The 16,355-nt window shown below is 36.0% G+C and overlaps 1 protein-coding gene across 2 annotated transcripts in view; it reads right to left on the bottom strand.

Annotated features, from left to right (window-relative positions):
- The window catches only part of LOC135681737 (1-phosphatidylinositol 4,5-bisphosphate phosphodiesterase beta-4), a 31,924-nt gene that overhangs the window by 1,146 nt on the left and 14,423 nt on the right, over window positions 1-16,355 (bottom strand). Inside the window, exons 15-34 of one of the 2 annotated variants that reach the window (XM_089111799.1) lie at window positions 15,159-16,030; window positions 14,491-14,638; window positions 13,476-13,563; window positions 12,879-12,948; window positions 12,297-12,348; window positions 11,525-11,576; window positions 10,317-10,419; window positions 8,952-9,113; window positions 8,267-8,366; window positions 7,559-7,663; window positions 7,097-7,194; window positions 6,658-6,811; window positions 5,460-5,512; window positions 4,756-4,821; window positions 3,959-4,083; window positions 3,044-3,119; window positions 2,508-2,683; window positions 1,339-1,440; window positions 894-951; window positions 42-128 (exon numbers count right to left, since the gene is read on the bottom strand). In XM_089111799.1, coding sequence (XP_088967925.1) covers window positions 42-128; window positions 894-951; window positions 1,339-1,440; window positions 2,508-2,683; window positions 3,044-3,119; window positions 3,959-4,083; window positions 4,756-4,821; window positions 5,460-5,512; window positions 6,658-6,811; window positions 7,097-7,194; window positions 7,559-7,663; window positions 8,267-8,366; window positions 8,952-9,113; window positions 10,317-10,419; window positions 11,525-11,576; window positions 12,297-12,348; window positions 12,879-12,948; window positions 13,476-13,563; window positions 14,491-14,638; window positions 15,159-16,030 — 2,747 coding nt within the window. Of the gene's footprint in view, window positions 1-41; window positions 129-893; window positions 952-1,338; window positions 1,441-2,507; window positions 2,684-3,043; window positions 3,120-3,958; window positions 4,084-4,755; window positions 4,822-5,459; window positions 5,513-6,657; window positions 6,830-7,096; window positions 7,195-7,558; window positions 7,664-8,266; window positions 8,367-8,951; window positions 9,114-10,316; window positions 10,420-11,524; window positions 11,577-12,296; window positions 12,349-12,878; window positions 12,949-13,475; window positions 13,564-14,490; window positions 14,639-15,158; window positions 16,031-16,355 lie in introns of both variants that reach the window. The other variant, XM_089111798.1, reaches the window with a different exon arrangement.

Here is a 16,355-nt window from a genome sequence, read left to right on the forward strand (position 1 = left end):
AGAGTTCATGACTTAATGATGCAACCATATAATTTCCCAACCTGATTATGTTCCTTTACCATCCTTTCAACCTCTTCTTTATGCTTGATACTCAGAGCTTCCATCTCTTTTTCGTGACAACGCATCAGCTATGTTAGAAAACATCAAACTTTCATTGCGCATAGTAATTTGAACATAACTGACAACCGCTCCGTTTTGTTATAATCGGTGACGTATAGAAACATCTGTATACGCTTTTCTGCCTAGGTAGTTTCAAGGGAAACCGTTTCTTCGGTGCGTCCTTATCGCGGTATTCCACCTTTACACTGATTCGGAACACTGGTAAGGTGGTTTAAAAAACAAAAATTTGTGGGAAGTATATAGATGGGATTTCTTCTTGGCTCTGTTTATCGTGATTATACCGAGTTGAGTATTATTCCGATTGTGTCAAGTGAAATTCACTTGAAAGTTTAATTGCAGCTCTAGCTGTCAGGGAAGGGTTTCCTAAGTAAAGGGTCTTGCAGTTACAATTATAAAAATCAACTCCTATCAGATAAGTGGGGAAACAATACGAAAATTTTTTCAATCACTTCACAAAGATTGTCCATGCACGCAGGACCTTCAAAACAGCTCAAAACATTAGGAGCTGCTACAAGAATCAAGAGCACCATAACCTGTGCCAATTCACATGTCTTTGTCGTTTCTAAACAGGAATATGTTTCATGGTTTTTTCTCTTTTATAATCAACTCAGATTCAAACCTAATAGAAGCTGTACGACTCGCTTTAGTGTAAACAACCCCAAAAAAGACACAATATCAACATATTAAGCGTGAGGAACAAAGGTAAAATGAGCCACAAGATATTCGTTTCTAAAAAGCCTCGAGTTAAGATCAAAATTAGAATCAGAACTTACCTCTTGCCTTTCAAGGATAAAAAGACTCATGTTCTGTTTGTCTCGTTCTCTCTGCAACCTTATGGAAGAATTCACATCCTTTAAATGACCAAATCAGTAAAAAATGGCAAGAAGATATTTATGCATTCACTGGCAAATATTTTATTGCATATGCAATAATATTTATGCATTCATTGTCCATACGTATTTCGCAGGCACCGAGTCACAGTGATGTATATCTTCCTGTTCTAGCGAGAATTCACCGATGTTCTCAAATGCAAAAAACTATATTTCGAGGAGCTACTTTTTAAGATATAGAAAAGACAAAACGAGGTTTTGAAATTCAAAGCAAAGACCTTGCCAAGAGAGGGGATGAAATATAGTACAACAATGTATACACATCGAAGGGGAATAGAAAGCGAATTTTCCGAGTGAACTGAACTCATAAGGGACCCGCCGGCCTTACCTTTCTTTCTCTTCCTTGCTTTTGATTGAACGATCTGAATTCAAATTCTTTGCCTCTTCTATCGACTGTTTTGCTTGCCTCTTTTTCAGCTCAGCCATCTCTCTACATAAGATAAGAAACGAAGAAACTCCTCAAAAGTTGGTCTCGGTATTACCTGAAGTCTGCGATTTGCAATGCTGTTATTTCGGACATAAATAACAACATCGATGCTAATCTAACTGCAAATGGGAAATGGGATAACGCACTTCTTATACATTAAAATAAGGTTTTTTATCATACGTACGAGCTTTATATAGAAACAAACGTTAAATTTTCGGCAAATATAAAACAAGATTAAAGTGGACCTTATTTGGATTAAGACGAAGGTTTTCAACGCTTAGAAACTTCCATTAGTTGATGACAGCAGAGGTAGAATTTCAAGGTGCTTAAAGAGAATAGGACAAAAAGCCATTTTGTATCGGCAACTGGCATCTAATACCTAGCATCTAATATCTCAGGATTTCATAATAAAGAGAGTTACAATAAATACTCGTATATAAGAACCCACGGACTGAAATTATGAAATTAAACCCTCATTCTATAAGAACGCACCAAGCCTGTAATCTGAAATAGGCTCACCATTTACATTAAAAATCTAGTTTCTTAATTATTGTCATTGAGTCTTCAGCTGATGTTATAGATGCTTTAAAATGCCTATATATTCAATACTCTTTTTCAGTATTCTAATATTTTTCAATTCCCAAGCTAAAATGATGTACTGTTTATCATTTAACTTAAATTCAGATCTTTGGAGGACTCCTTATTTAAACCTCCACGCACCTTCTTTAGGTAGCAAGGTTTTCCACTAATAAGTTTGCACTCCACAAGAAATTAAAGACCTTTCGCCCCTTCAAACACATGCAAATGTTTGAAGGTTGAATGCGAGCAGCAGCTTGAAGTTTGAATATGAACAAAATAAATTTGTGAAACCAATCTAAGAACCTAAACAGCTTATTAAGTACACAATGCCTACTTAAGAAACTTCCCATTAAGTATCCAATATATAAAACCTAGTCAGGCTGACTTAATAAGCTGTTTAGCACTTTGTAAGCTGCTTTTGTGAGCACTTTTTAAGCGGCTGACTTAATAAGCTGAGGGTGTTTAGTGTATCTATATGTTATGAAACTGACCTATCTAGCTTGTCCTTTAGAAGTTTCTCTTCATTGCGTTGTGCTTGAGAAAGAAGGATCTTTAGATACTCTAGCTGCTCTGCAATTTGATAAAGACGTAGGCCCACTCTTTCGTGTGCTTGGGTGGTAGTCAAGTTCTTTTCCTCTTTGCTTATTTTAGATGCGTTTACTGCAAGCTAGTTAAAGATAGAAATCATAATTGGAAACCAAAGCTAACTGGTAATGAATTAAAACGAAATTTTGGTGCCAAGAAAGAAAATAAATGACAAAGATGTATCTATCAGTATGAAGTAAGTACAATATCCAAGAAACTGACAGTTTTTTTATACTTCGCAAAAGTACACATGTTTACGTTCCAGCTAAATTTATCTCTCTATATCCATTAAATTGTATTTGATTTACGCAAGGGGTGCATATTCTTCAGGATCTTGAAGCGATTTTAAAATGTGTAAATAATGTTGTAAGCTCTCGAAATCTAGTTTGATAAAGAAAAAAGTAAGAAACAGTATGTATTCCATGGGCTGCCAGTTCAATACCTTTTCGTTCATACGCTGCTCAAGGTATTGCATTTTCTGATTATACTTTGCAAGGAGATCATTATTTCCATCTGGCCTGCAAAATAGAGTGGTGAATGTTATTCTGCTGCATAAACTTTAGATAAAAACATACTAGAAGACAATGATGAAGGGGCTTGCTCTTTTTTAACCGTTACAACATTCATGCTATGAAAACAGCTTTGATCGAAAGCTAGATAGAGCTTGATTTTGCAAAGCCAAAAAGGGGTCTCAAAGCAAAATGTTGATTTATTTTTGCCGATTTGATGGAACTTCCAAATTACAATAATAAGACAACAAGACATCGTGATATTGTTTTAATTTAGGCCATCTTCCAATTATTTCCTTTTTAATTCACTAATCAAACCTTATGCTTGACATCCCTATACGTCATCTACGCAATATCCAATCATCCAAATCATAGGTCATTCCCCTAAACATTGTTATACTTTCATTCATCTAAGTTAGGCTAACTCTATTTCTCTCAATATTAATCATGCAAACTCAGCATATTCGATTCTAGATATTTGATTTGTACAAAAATCTGTGAATCAGTTCATTGTGGTTAGTCACGAATAGGCAAGGAAAGTCAAACACATTATAATCTTTTTGTAGCTCCGTTTTCTCCAGACGGAAAATAAACTCAATTACAGTCCTGTAAAACATGTCAGTCAATGGATGAACATTTATTGAAATCACCAAAAAATTGATTCTAAAAGATGACCCATTTCCAATACCCGAAATAAAAAATTTTTTACATTAGACTCGGCAGCAACGATGAAGCTAATCACTTAAAGCGCTGCAGCGATTGTTGGGGTTGCTGCTTGAAAAGAGACTCGTTTAAATGAGAGCTCATTGTAGACAAAATTTTATATAGAACTGAACGTTTTAACCAACCTGCAAGTCCCGGGTTTCTTTGAAGCTTTTTCGTAAAGCCTTTCTTCGGAAAGCTTGTACTTTTGATAAGAGGCTCTTATCTTCTCTATAGTTGATTGGTTAGATTTCTGTAGCTGAACTCTTTCCTACGGTGGGATTTGTGACAACTGAGAAGCGAGCAATAGAAAGATGAGAAGAAAACGCAAATGGGACTCTCCGAGAGGTGTTCCAAATCCTGATCATTTTGTTATCATAGTACTGTTACTTGTGGGCGCCTTTCAAAACACGGGATTCGATATTTAGGATTTCTTGAACCTTAGTCTAGATATTAAGGATGCACCAAGAAAATATTGGTACGAGCCCAACGTATTGACTGACCCCCTCACCAATCCCCCTCCCTGCTCCCTGCCAAAAGCGAATGCAAGGGACTTTGCCTTAATAATATAAAGATTCTTGCAAAGATTCTATATTGATGAAATTCGTACGAAAATGTCCCCCTATATCGTCTTTTGGTAACATGAAACAAAGAATACGAACAGCTAAATATTTCACAATTTGCTGCCTGAGTGATTTCTTGGTTTGCATAATTAATGATATTATGTTCTTTAGGCCTATAAAACTTGATTATCAAATTAAGAAGGACGTCAGAACTCTTGTACATGACCAAAAAAATAGATTTAGATAATAAACTGAAAACGATTTTGTTTCACACAGACATATACAATTGAAACTACAAGTTACAAAATACCATTCAAATTGGACCATACGGCAAAAATCTACGAATGATTTTATAAATTCCTCAAAAATTAAATCTCCACCTTATCATGTCTTTTCTCAAGCATGTCTACGTCTTTTTGGTGCTTTTTGACCAACTTTACAAATTGCTAAAAGGTAAAGTAAGTGTTTTCATGCACATGTTATGTGGAACAAGGGCAACTTGCTCGTCTGTAGAAAAAAATTATAATAACTGTGGTTGTTCTGTACAATAAAGAGATAAGAACTTTTGATGGTCTGTAGAATAGAGTGAAAGCAACTTTTCCTGGTCTGTAAGATTAAGCGACAACAATTTTTGCTCCTCTGTGAGACGAATGATAATAGCTGTGATTTTTCTGTAGATTAGGGAGATAAGAACTTATGATGGTCTGTAGAATAGAGAGAAATCAACTTTTCCTGGTCTGTAAGACAAAGTGATAACAACTTTTGCTGGTCTGTAGAAAAGACAGATAACAACTGTGGTTAAACTTTAGAACAGAGTGATAACAACTGTGGTTGGTCCGTAGAGCAGAGTCAACTATTATTGGTCAATTTCAAAGTGCTCACTATCATTTAGACACCGCTCTGCCAACTTCAACTGCAGAGCAAGATTCCTTTAAATTGAAATACTTGACTTTTTAGCCGAGTATGACCAACGGGTCGCATTAGGGGGGGACTTATCTAATGTTTGCAGTATAGATAAGTTTTACCACTTATGTTTATGGATTTCGCCTGCCACCAATATAGGAGTTAATCTCAAAACAGGTACCTTGTCACTTTTCAGATCCTCGAACGAAACCGGTTCATCAATCTTCTCATCACCTAGAAATAATTATAAGGCTTTATAAAATAACAAAAGAAGGTAAAAAAGTTTGTACTAAGAAGTTTAGTGTATCTTCGGTTGCAACGATAATTCATTATTTCAGCTTTCCATAGACCATCTCGGAGATCATGACAAAAGATCATGACATGGGGTGAAAACCGGAATAAATACAATGACAGCCTATATCATCGAGATTTGTAAATTCCTCTGCTCAAACAAAGTCCATTGTTACACAACGAAATTCAGAATTTCATTCTAAAGTATTTTTCTCTATTCTCAAGAAGTTTCACGGTCAAAAAATAAAAGAGTGGCCTACATCTACCATGAATTCTTCGCTGATTTGCCCACCTGAGGGACTGGAACATGTTATAGAACAAAATAATTCCATTATGGAATCGCGATCCCCGAGATGGTCTATTGTCATCAATATATCTTTTTTCTTTATTACTAATAAGTCAATTTTTTTGTTTACTGAAATGGTGGGCCTTGATAATCAGCAATGTCGAAGTGCTATCCTCTTCAGAGATTTGAAAGTGGAATGGAAAGAGATAATATATTATGAATTTTCTTGACCAGACCAGGAAAAGCTTCGCAGATAGTTACTTAAAACAACAAAACAAAAAGATCATAGCACTGAATGAAGCTATCGAAGAAATCTGATGTGCAGCAAATTTTCCCGCTGAACAAGTAGGCATTTTTGCAGTATCGCTAGCAATGTAAGAATTTCTTCAAATGCAGAGAAATATCTTGTTTTTACTGGACTATAAACATGAGGATCTGGATCTTTCAGCTGGGTCAGGGAAGTCTGCAGAGGGGGGCCACTGCCCCCGCTGCTCCCTGGCGTAGGCGTCCTTTAGTTGGGTTCCCCTTGATAACAAGTTTCACAAATAGAATGAGGCAAACTATTGCTTTCGAAAAGTATCACTTGCTATGTAAGGTTTGTCTAATTTGAAGTAAAAAATCTTTTTCTTGCAAAAAAATTAAATAAATGGCATCAAAAACAAGCAATGGTCACTCAGCAGAGGTATGTTGCAAGAAATTCGTTATTCGAGGCACACACGAATTTGACCATGAGAACGCGTGATATCGGGAGCCGCTATGAAGCATTTTAAACTATTTTCTTTGATAACAGAAGAAGACCTACCCTCTCCGAGTAACATAAGATTTGTTCCACTGTCAACTTTTCCAAAAGATTTCCGATTTTCCGCAAGATGAAATAGTGGGCTTCCGATAGAAGAGCTGATGGAGAATAGTGAAGTGATGGACTGTTTTGGTTGGTTGGAGCAGCCAGTCGATTCCTTTGAAGAGAACATGTCCTGAAATTTAAAATAAACTGATTTTGAATGGGCGAAAAATAAATACATAAATTACAGGGAAAAAGCTCGAATATCAATTTAGTGGCAATAAAAAGGGTAAACCTTGTTTGGCTTTAATATAGATTGAAATTTGAATCTGAATGAACTGATCTAAATATCAGTCCGACTCAGTGGAAGTTCGAGTTATCGGAGGTGCGACGTATCGCGATTCAACTTAACTCATAAGGAAAGCGATCAACAGTTTCAAAAATTCAATTTAGGGCATACCTCCTCCATCTCAGAAATATCAAACACCTGCATTTGCTCCCTTCTTTTGTCGACTTCCGTTTGATATTTCATAGGATCAAATAACCGATCCGCGAAATCTAAGAGAAATTAAACGGCCTTGATTTTTTCAATGATTGTTCGTGAGAGCTATTCATTATAGTTCACTTTAACTGCTAAATGTTGTGACAGTTTTGAGTTTATAAAGCCCGAACTGAAATTGAAAGAGTGTGCAATGTGAAAATGACCAACAGTATTATAGTCTCTAGCTTTTGTGAACTTTTCACGAAAGAAATAACATGCACCTTAAAAGCTGTCAGGAAAATCATTGCAATGATGAACCAATCTAAATTTGCCAGAATTCTTAATCTCGATAAACCAAGTATTTGTTTACTAAAATTGCTAGTGAATAATACGATAATGTGTATTAATTGGGTAAAAAATAATGATAAAACTGAACCATACCGGCAAATTTTTCAGGAACGTATGTTTTCAGAGTAATGTGTACGAATAGAGTAGAAAGTGAAGTTGGCTGACCAGACTCTGTTCTTAATGGAACATGACGATAACCTGTTTTAAAATATAAAGTAAACACTCCATACTTAATACATAAGATATAATATGCATTATTTTTGAATACATTAAACCCTAATGTCCGCTTGTAAACCCTAAAGTTTTCAGATGTATCTCTTCCTGACCGATCCCTTATGCAAAAGTTATTGTGTTAACCACAAATATATAAATCGTTAGAAATCTTAAGAATGGTGTAAGTGCTACTTGGTAAATAACCCTTAAAAGGGGCCGCTTTTCAGCCTCCACAAGGATAACAAAACACACTTTCTAGGTGCTGACATCACAGTTTTTAGAGGTTGGCATCTAGCGGTTTCCATGATTTAAAGGAATGCAAGGGCAGTTTTCTTGAAAACATGCAACTGAACATAACGAAGTAAAACAAATATAATTAACCATTCGACTCTTTACCGTCAAAAAATCAATGGTTCTGAAAGACAAGCCTATTTTTCCGTTGATCATCAACAGCAATCTTTCAGCTACAGCTCCTTCTCTATGGTAAAATCTTATCAGATATGGCGCGGGGTGTCTATGTAACTGTGTGAACATAAAAGTCTTAGAGCATGGACAAATTGCTGAAAGGTTACATATATTGATACATACCTGGTTGAACTCCATCCAGAGGAAGGACCCGTTGCCCCAGGATCTTGTCACTTTCATCGTAAACTGTTAATTTTAGAAGAGCTAGTTCTGGAAGGATGACCTATGGTGATGACATCAAAATCAGAGTCATTCTATGCAGTCAGTAAATCTCGGCAAATTCCGATACAAACTAATTGTTTGATCAGTTAAAGAAGAGCTTTAAACATGGTAAAAAACAGTTTGATTACGATTCTTTGATTACATAGGCAAGTCATCTAGCCATCTAAGTTTTTCTAAGTTACTTAAAATATTAAGATTATAACTACCAAAATTAACCTGCAAAGATAATTTGAATTGCAAAACAAAGACAGCCTAGAAAACAATTTCATCAAAACATCTTATATTATCATACCCTTTATGGTTGTAAATCAAAGGCCCTCCGCAAGAAACCGTCCCACATGTAAGCAGTAGGGACGCAGTAGAAATGGCAGTAAAGGAAGTGTGCCATTTAGTACAACAAAATTAAAGTTTCGATATACGAAAAGACTGCCTGAGCTTTCTCCATACTAGCACACAACAAGCAATGTAGCTCATAACTGACCTGGTATAGGTTTACCATGGTTGAGCTGATCGCAAAACACGATGATATTATCATATTCCAAGTAAGGACCAGGCAAAACATTGATAGCATGAAATTTATTAATACCTTAGTAAATACAAAACATTCATCTCCAAACAAAGTATTCATGAAATTGCTTGAAGAGAGTTTCGTTTTGTTCTTTCTTTTCGTGTCAGCAGGCAGGCCAAACAGTTCTACCATAACGTAGGTCTGACATTTTTTATCCGTTAGAAATTGCCCTGAAATCACCTGTTAAAGAATGAATTTTCTGGTTAGCTACACATTTCTTTTCAAGAATACCTACATATTCTTAAAAATTTTGATTCTGAGCCTTGGGTTATTTCTAAATCATTCTTAAGAAGAAATATCACATCTTGGCTTCTGTTATTCACGCCTTCATTGCAAAAAAATTGTAGGAAACGAAACATACTAGCGCAATACAAGGTTGAAGATTTTACCGCAAACTTCTCGCGTGAATTTCCTGCTTGTCCTGTTTGTTCAATAAACACATATAGATGAAGTTTTAAAATTTCGATAAAAGTCTTGAGATTCACAAATTTTTAGCCTCAATTTTTTAAAACTTACTTTTTTAAGAAAGTACCGTAAATCCTCGAATTAGCCCCCTGGGGGCCTATTTATTTTTGATATTTTTGGATGGGGGCTTATACGAGGGGGGCTTATACGAGGGGGACTTATAAAATTATTGCAGATATTAAGAAGACATTATTAAAAGACCTCCTTTATTTTAATAGGAATTTCTTTATGAGCATTTAATTAATTACTACCAAAAGTATGAATTTGTTGGCAAACTTCAGATGGCAAAAATAATCAAATGGAGGGGTCCGATTCGAGAATTCGGGCTTATTGATAATTTGTGGTTCTATGGTTCTATCGAGGGAAGGGGGGGGGCAATTCGAGGATTTATGGTATGTATCTAGAAAAATAAATTCTTGGCGTCATTTCCATTGAGAAAGTAAATGACCTATTTTCAGTTATATACCTTAATTATTAGGCTGATAACTGACGAAAGAAGGGAGTGAAAAAAAGGACTAGGAAAAAACAGAAAAGAGAAAGAAATGAAGAGATGGATAGTTCTGTGTAGAAGACAAATTACTGAGGCTTTGATGTAAAATTTAAATACATGTAGCATGTTTTTTGGGAAAAGAATTATTTCAAGTTTCGCAATTCAGTCTTGTGACTTTTTGTTGGCGTGAGTTTGTGAAAGCATCATTATGTGAACCAACAAAGGGAGGGCTTCATGATTAAACCATACACGAAAAAAAATTCAAATTCTGGGATGAAGGTCCTTCCCAGATAATATTGCAGATACCAGGCTACTGTGGCTTTTAGCTTTTGTTAATAAGAAGGTCTAGCAATATGAGACAGAAAGAACTTTAACTTGAATGTGGATTGAACACGGAACTCTACTCTGCTTCAAGAAATTCTACTAACTTTTACTGTGACGGTAGCTGGAATAATCCCATCGATTGGGGATTCGGTGAACGGGTCGAATGCTTTTTCTGGCCTTCTCATAATCTCCGGCTTCAAAAGATAGCTGTTGAACAAAACAGATGGTAAATGGAAAAGCTGTTTTAACAAGGAAAACAACGTTAAAACGGCGTGTTAGGAAAAATACTTGAAATATTGCGCAAGACGTGACCAGAAAGACTAGGCAACCTTAATCTAAGATAATCATATCAGCAAAACAAATTCCAAAGATTTAAACATTCTTTTCGAGGATTATGAAAAATTATAAATCAAAGGTTTACACGTTTATTAGCGGATAAAGACAACTTTTTCAATCTTTATTTAGTACGAAATGAATACCAGAAACGGAGCTACAGGATTTTCTTGTGAAAAAAGTTAAAAAAGTTGTCGTTTAAACCTGTGGCTTGTGAGAATGTAGTTGCCGGTACACATATAAAAGCGTTAAACCTGAAGCACCTTCCTGTATCAAACACCATTGCCACAAACATGAATAATTGATACCTGGCATGCATGGCATATATACAGTTCTCGTATTACAAATATGGCGACGAGCTTTAACTATTTACTGTTCTAACCAAGAGAAAGTGTACTATTCTTTCAACTGAAAGTCTATAATAGTTTTGTTTAAATGTTGTAAAACGCCAAGAGATGTAAATTCTGTCCACAAGTCCTCACAGAACGTGCAAATAATGCACATTCTCATTGGTTCAGAGAAATGGATAGAATAATAGTCCTGAACTAAGGAATCGAGACTTTTATCCACAACAAAAAAGGGGTCTGTCTCAATTAGCGATCACACTCTAATTTACGGAAAACGAATCCAACGGAAGTGGCAATAAAAATCAAGACGCAAAACATTATATTACGATAAATGATCGCATTTTCCTGCAGTTTCAAGATGTGGTTTTAACCTTGCTTTTGAAAACTAAAAAAAGTTGTAAGATCGGCCTGACTTCAGCTTTTGAATTAATGAAGGAATTATTGACAGAATACACTCGTGCAGTGACTGGCATAGAAACACGCAACGGGTTGATTTAAAAACGATATCATGGGAGGGCGGCTAAATATCATGAATATACTATAGGCAGACCAGCATTCTACTTGATCCAATTCAACTCATTACGGCACATAGACCAAAGCACAAAATAAGACAGTAAAATGTAATTGTTTACCCAAGTTGTCCATTTGCTTCAAATTTAGCCTGGTTCAGTTGATAAGGGACATCTAAAAATGCAAATAAACATAGCACAGATACTTCATAATGATGAACATGAAATTGAAATGGCTGATAGGCGCTACAAATGTCGATGATATTGTGGATTTATAGTTACTTATGAATTTATAAAAATATGGTAACCAAGAACCTTTTATTCGCAGAAAATATTGACCTATTGTCTACATACACTTCACTGTATGGTTATAGATTAACTCATTCACTTACATCTCAGTAGATCTCTCTAGATAGTGTGTGGAAATCAATTTAAACTTGAGTGCTTAGCGTAACTAAAATCATTGGAAAATCTTCAAAATCTTCAATATGATTACCTAGAGCAGATTATATTTTCAGCTGAAATTAGACGCATTTTAAACATTTTCAATTTCGATCAGCGCATATTCGAGAGTCACATGCTGTTTATGCACTTGGAGGCTCTATTCTGAGTTTCAAGCTTTAATATGGTCTTTTCAGGCAATTCGGTTTGTATGCAAATTTGATTATGTTCCTGTACCCCTGTGGTACATGGAAATTCAAACATAGCTTGCAGAAGAATCTTTCATAAATCCTTTTTCTTAATGAGCTGTTTTGTTAGTAAATCTGTACCGCGACAAAAAATAGAATATGGTACAAACTGCCGATACAATTTTACATCACAGCATGGTGCCTTTCTCGCAGAGGCAAATGCTAGGAATTTTCCAAAAAATTAACATAAAAATGACGAAACATACCGGTTGTTTGTAAGTTTAACGTTACTAATTGACAACCAACATTCCAGAAAGCCTAAAAAATATGAAATCGTGAATTCGAAAGCAGAACTGATGGGCATAGCTTTATTTTAAAGAAATAATTTACAGCATTCAAATGTTTTTGCATTGCAGATAAATTTCAATCCCTGCTTTGTTCCAAAAAGGAAAACGGAAGCAACAGTGGGGAACATGCTTCAAGGAAGTGAGCCAGAAAGCCTTCCCCTGGTAACACTCTTGTATGGAGAAACGATCGAGGTTAGATATAATCTTAAACCAACAACTTTTGTATCAAACCAATCACAAAATCAAATTGGGTATTTGTTGAAACAAGCAGCGTAAAAAATTTAAAATAGTAAACAACCACTGCACGAGTCGTCTATCCTTACACTGCAGAAAAGATCTCGATTTCTTTAAAGGCACTCAAGTAACGACTGTAGTATGGAGAATTCAACATTGCGAGAAGAATTCAATGGGGAGCAATCTGAAATCATAATCTTGACATCAAACTCAAAAAACAAAAAAGAGGAATGCTGGTGAGATTAAGTCTGTAAAAAAGTCACAAACCTGTGGATTGTAATTGGTGGAATCGACGCGGGTTCCTTTTGGGTAAATCCTACTGAACTGGCGATTGTTGTACATGATAACGAGTTAAGGAAGAAGCATACTTGAATTGTCAAATACACATAATGTGTACTTTTTCAACAATCCAAAAAGGTAATCGAAGGTAAGCCTATCCTAAGAAAAGAGCAGATGCGACTCTGGGTCAGACATTTCAAAGATGAGGCAAGCAATACTTTCAATCTAGAAATCTAGGGCCTGTAACAGAATTGAGCTTCAAATGCATTTTATGTTAACGCTATTTAGATAACGATTTGGCAGAATGCAGACAGCTGACTACAGAAAAAACATTAGTAAAGTTGACTATATGACAAACACAGCAAAAAACCTTAGTGAAATCCCCGTGAATGATATCTTCAACCTACTTGAAAGTTAGATATAGAATGAAAAATTGTCCTTTCTTAAGAAATAACCAAAAAGAGAAAACAATTTGTTGATCAAGTGACATCACAATGTTTGGCACTGGCTTGCCGTGAATTAGTTGCTTTCTCGAGAATTATTATCCACTCAGAGTAGCTTACTGCAATTTAAAACTGAAAAGGATACTTAGTGAACTCTACAGGCCCAGTTTTAACGAGATGTATTCCCGAGCATTCGTTAAATGATGAAATTTTAAAGGATAAACATCTCTCTGTAGAAGAACGATAAGAGCTGCAGTTCACTTTTTATCCCACAATTGCGTAGCTCACAGTCGATAATGAAAAGTAATGTAATAGGCTAAGCCTGAATAATCTAACAAAAAAATCAAAGGCGTACTCATTCTCAAAAAAATACAACAAAAACTGCGCTTGAATGAAGCTTATCAGAAAGAGCTTGCTGGTCGTACACAGTTTGACGTTATTTCATTACAATCAAAGTATGGTCCTACAGCCCTAATTACAGGCTTTGGCTAATAGTATGGCTAGAAATTTGAAGAGCTTGAACGATAGACAGGACCTTGCTCACAAAGTAGCACCATTATCAAAGGATCAAATGATTTTTAGGCGACATTTGAAGTCAGAACTAAACAGAGACATGTTCTTTACAGCTATATGTATGCAATGAAAATAATCACAAGCAGAACTGAAAAAGGAAAACTGAATAAAACAGATTAAAACGGAGAAAACACAGCAAAGCAGGCAAAAACAGACCAAAAAACAAAAATATATATAAAAAAAGTAACAAAACAAAATAAAACAAACAAAACAAATCAGACAAAACTAAACAGGACCGAATAGAGGGGAAACGACAAGACAGGACGGGACGCGACAGGAAAAGACGGAGCAAGACGGGAAGGAAATGACAGGAGATAACAGGAAATGACAGGAAATGACAGGACAGGACAGGAATAGACGGTAGAAAAATTGGCATGGGCGATATATTCGGCAAAGAAGGGAAGACCGGGACAGACCGAGACAGAAAAAAGAATAAAACCTTAGAGTAAACCAAAACATAATACCATTGATCAAATGAAAGAAAAAGGCAAAACAGAAGACAGCAGAACAGACACGTTATACTTAAATAACTTAGGAAAACCAAACCAAGTTAGATTTTTTAAATCAAATCAATCAATTAGTACCTTCAGACGATTCGAAATTCTGGAAAACCATGGGCTGCACGTAGTTGACCAGGGAAGACAATAACGGATCGATAACATTTTTCTGACTTGAGAATTGCTGGTTGAATGATTCTTCATCCTCGCTACTGAAGCTTGTACCTCGGGACGACTGACAAAAATGAAACGGAAGTAATGTGAGGCTATAACGCAGGGGCCTCCAACTTACAGCCCGCGGGCCATATCTGACAGAAATGCTTAAGGACATAACAATAAGGATATTCTCATAGATACCGTTTCGGGCCACATCGTAGATTTCTTTTGACTTGTCGTAACAACTTAGGCAAAATCCATATTATAAAAACATAATTTCAGCTTGTTTCAACGACAAAAGTAAAGAACTGAGCAGGAAATTGAGTTACAAGCCAATCTACGTAATTTTGGTACTGGAAATTCAAATGAAATTGACCTATTCTTAGCTGCTGTTACTTTAGAAACTTTGAATTTCGCTAACGAAGGAAATACTGTTCGGGGGTCTGTAATTCAGGAACAGGGATAATTTAACAAAATTCTAGTTCTATTGAGGTATTCAATGTTTAGCATATGTTTGATGAGTTTATGTTAAGCTTACACGGAGGCACATCAAAGTTAGTATTACAAGCATCAGCAGCTTAGCCTGATCTCCTACTGACCTTTTTCGAGTGCCTGGTCAAGCTAGAATTCACTGTGCTAGATGATGTTGTACTGGACGACCTTGAGTTGCCCCGTCTCGCTTCATCGTCACTGTCATTGACATCATCAACTGAGCTTGCAGTTATTAATTTTTGATGTCGAGTGTCCTGCAGTTCCCCTGATGCATTTCGATTGATACCGTGTCGTCTCAATGAAGGGTTACTTGAAGAACGAGGCAGATTGACACGATGCGATTGTATCCGGCCTTCAGATGTTTTGATTGACGATGTATCAGAAGATACGGAGCCTATGCTACGATTAGCGTGCGTAACTCTTTCAATAGATTCTACAGAGTCACGCATATGCAGTGACACGTCTTCGTCACTCACAGTGAATTTCGGTGACTCGAAACGATCATGGGCTTTTGTGTCTCCCATAGCTGTAATATCACTGGTAGAGCCTGCTTTTTTTGAATTAGAAAACGGTGCATCACTTTTTTCTAGGAACACATCCACTAACGATTGACTTCCGCCATTCGATACGACCATTCTCTCTTTTTGCAGCTTTTCAGCTTCATTTTTGTTTAGATCTCTACTTGCACTTTTAGTCTGCCTCAAAGAATAATCGCCTTCTTCAAAATATGCAATATCCGTTTCAAATGTCATTACACTAATGTCATCTTTGTTACTATCATCAGAATCTTCAACTGCTAATTCGCCTTCATCAATTATATCTGTAAACTGGATACCTTCGTTAATTACAGAAAGCCGCTTCTGCGGAGCATTTCCTTTTCCAGATAAAGTGATAGATCTGCTCAAACCACTTTGATCTCCCGCCACTGAACTGACGTCATCTCTTGTCACATCAGGCTTGTCCTGATTGTTTATTGACTCTAAAATTACAAAAAACAGAGTAAGTGAAACTGCAAACAACGCCTGAAGTTAACATTCAAAGATATTAGTGCCTGAGGTATGCTGAAAAATGAAAATCTTTAAATGTTAGAAAGCAAAAATGGCAAATTCGAGAAGCAGGGTACATTTATGCTACAAATTGTATCGAATATCGAACAGAAGAAAATATCAAGGTATCTGACTATTTGACCATTTTAGTTTTGTAGGCGACATTAAATCACGAAAATTACAACACTACACTCTTTTTTTCATAAGAACCAGTAAATTTAAGTTCAGGCTGACAATTCTTAGCAGTGCTATTGCTAG

The sequence above is a fragment of the Rhopilema esculentum genome, chromosome 12, assembly GCF_057945365.1.
Source record: "Rhopilema esculentum isolate cy_ngs chromosome 12, ASM5794536v1, whole genome shotgun sequence".
Lineage (NCBI taxonomy): Eukaryota > Metazoa > Cnidaria > Scyphozoa > Rhizostomeae > Rhizostomatidae > Rhopilema > Rhopilema esculentum.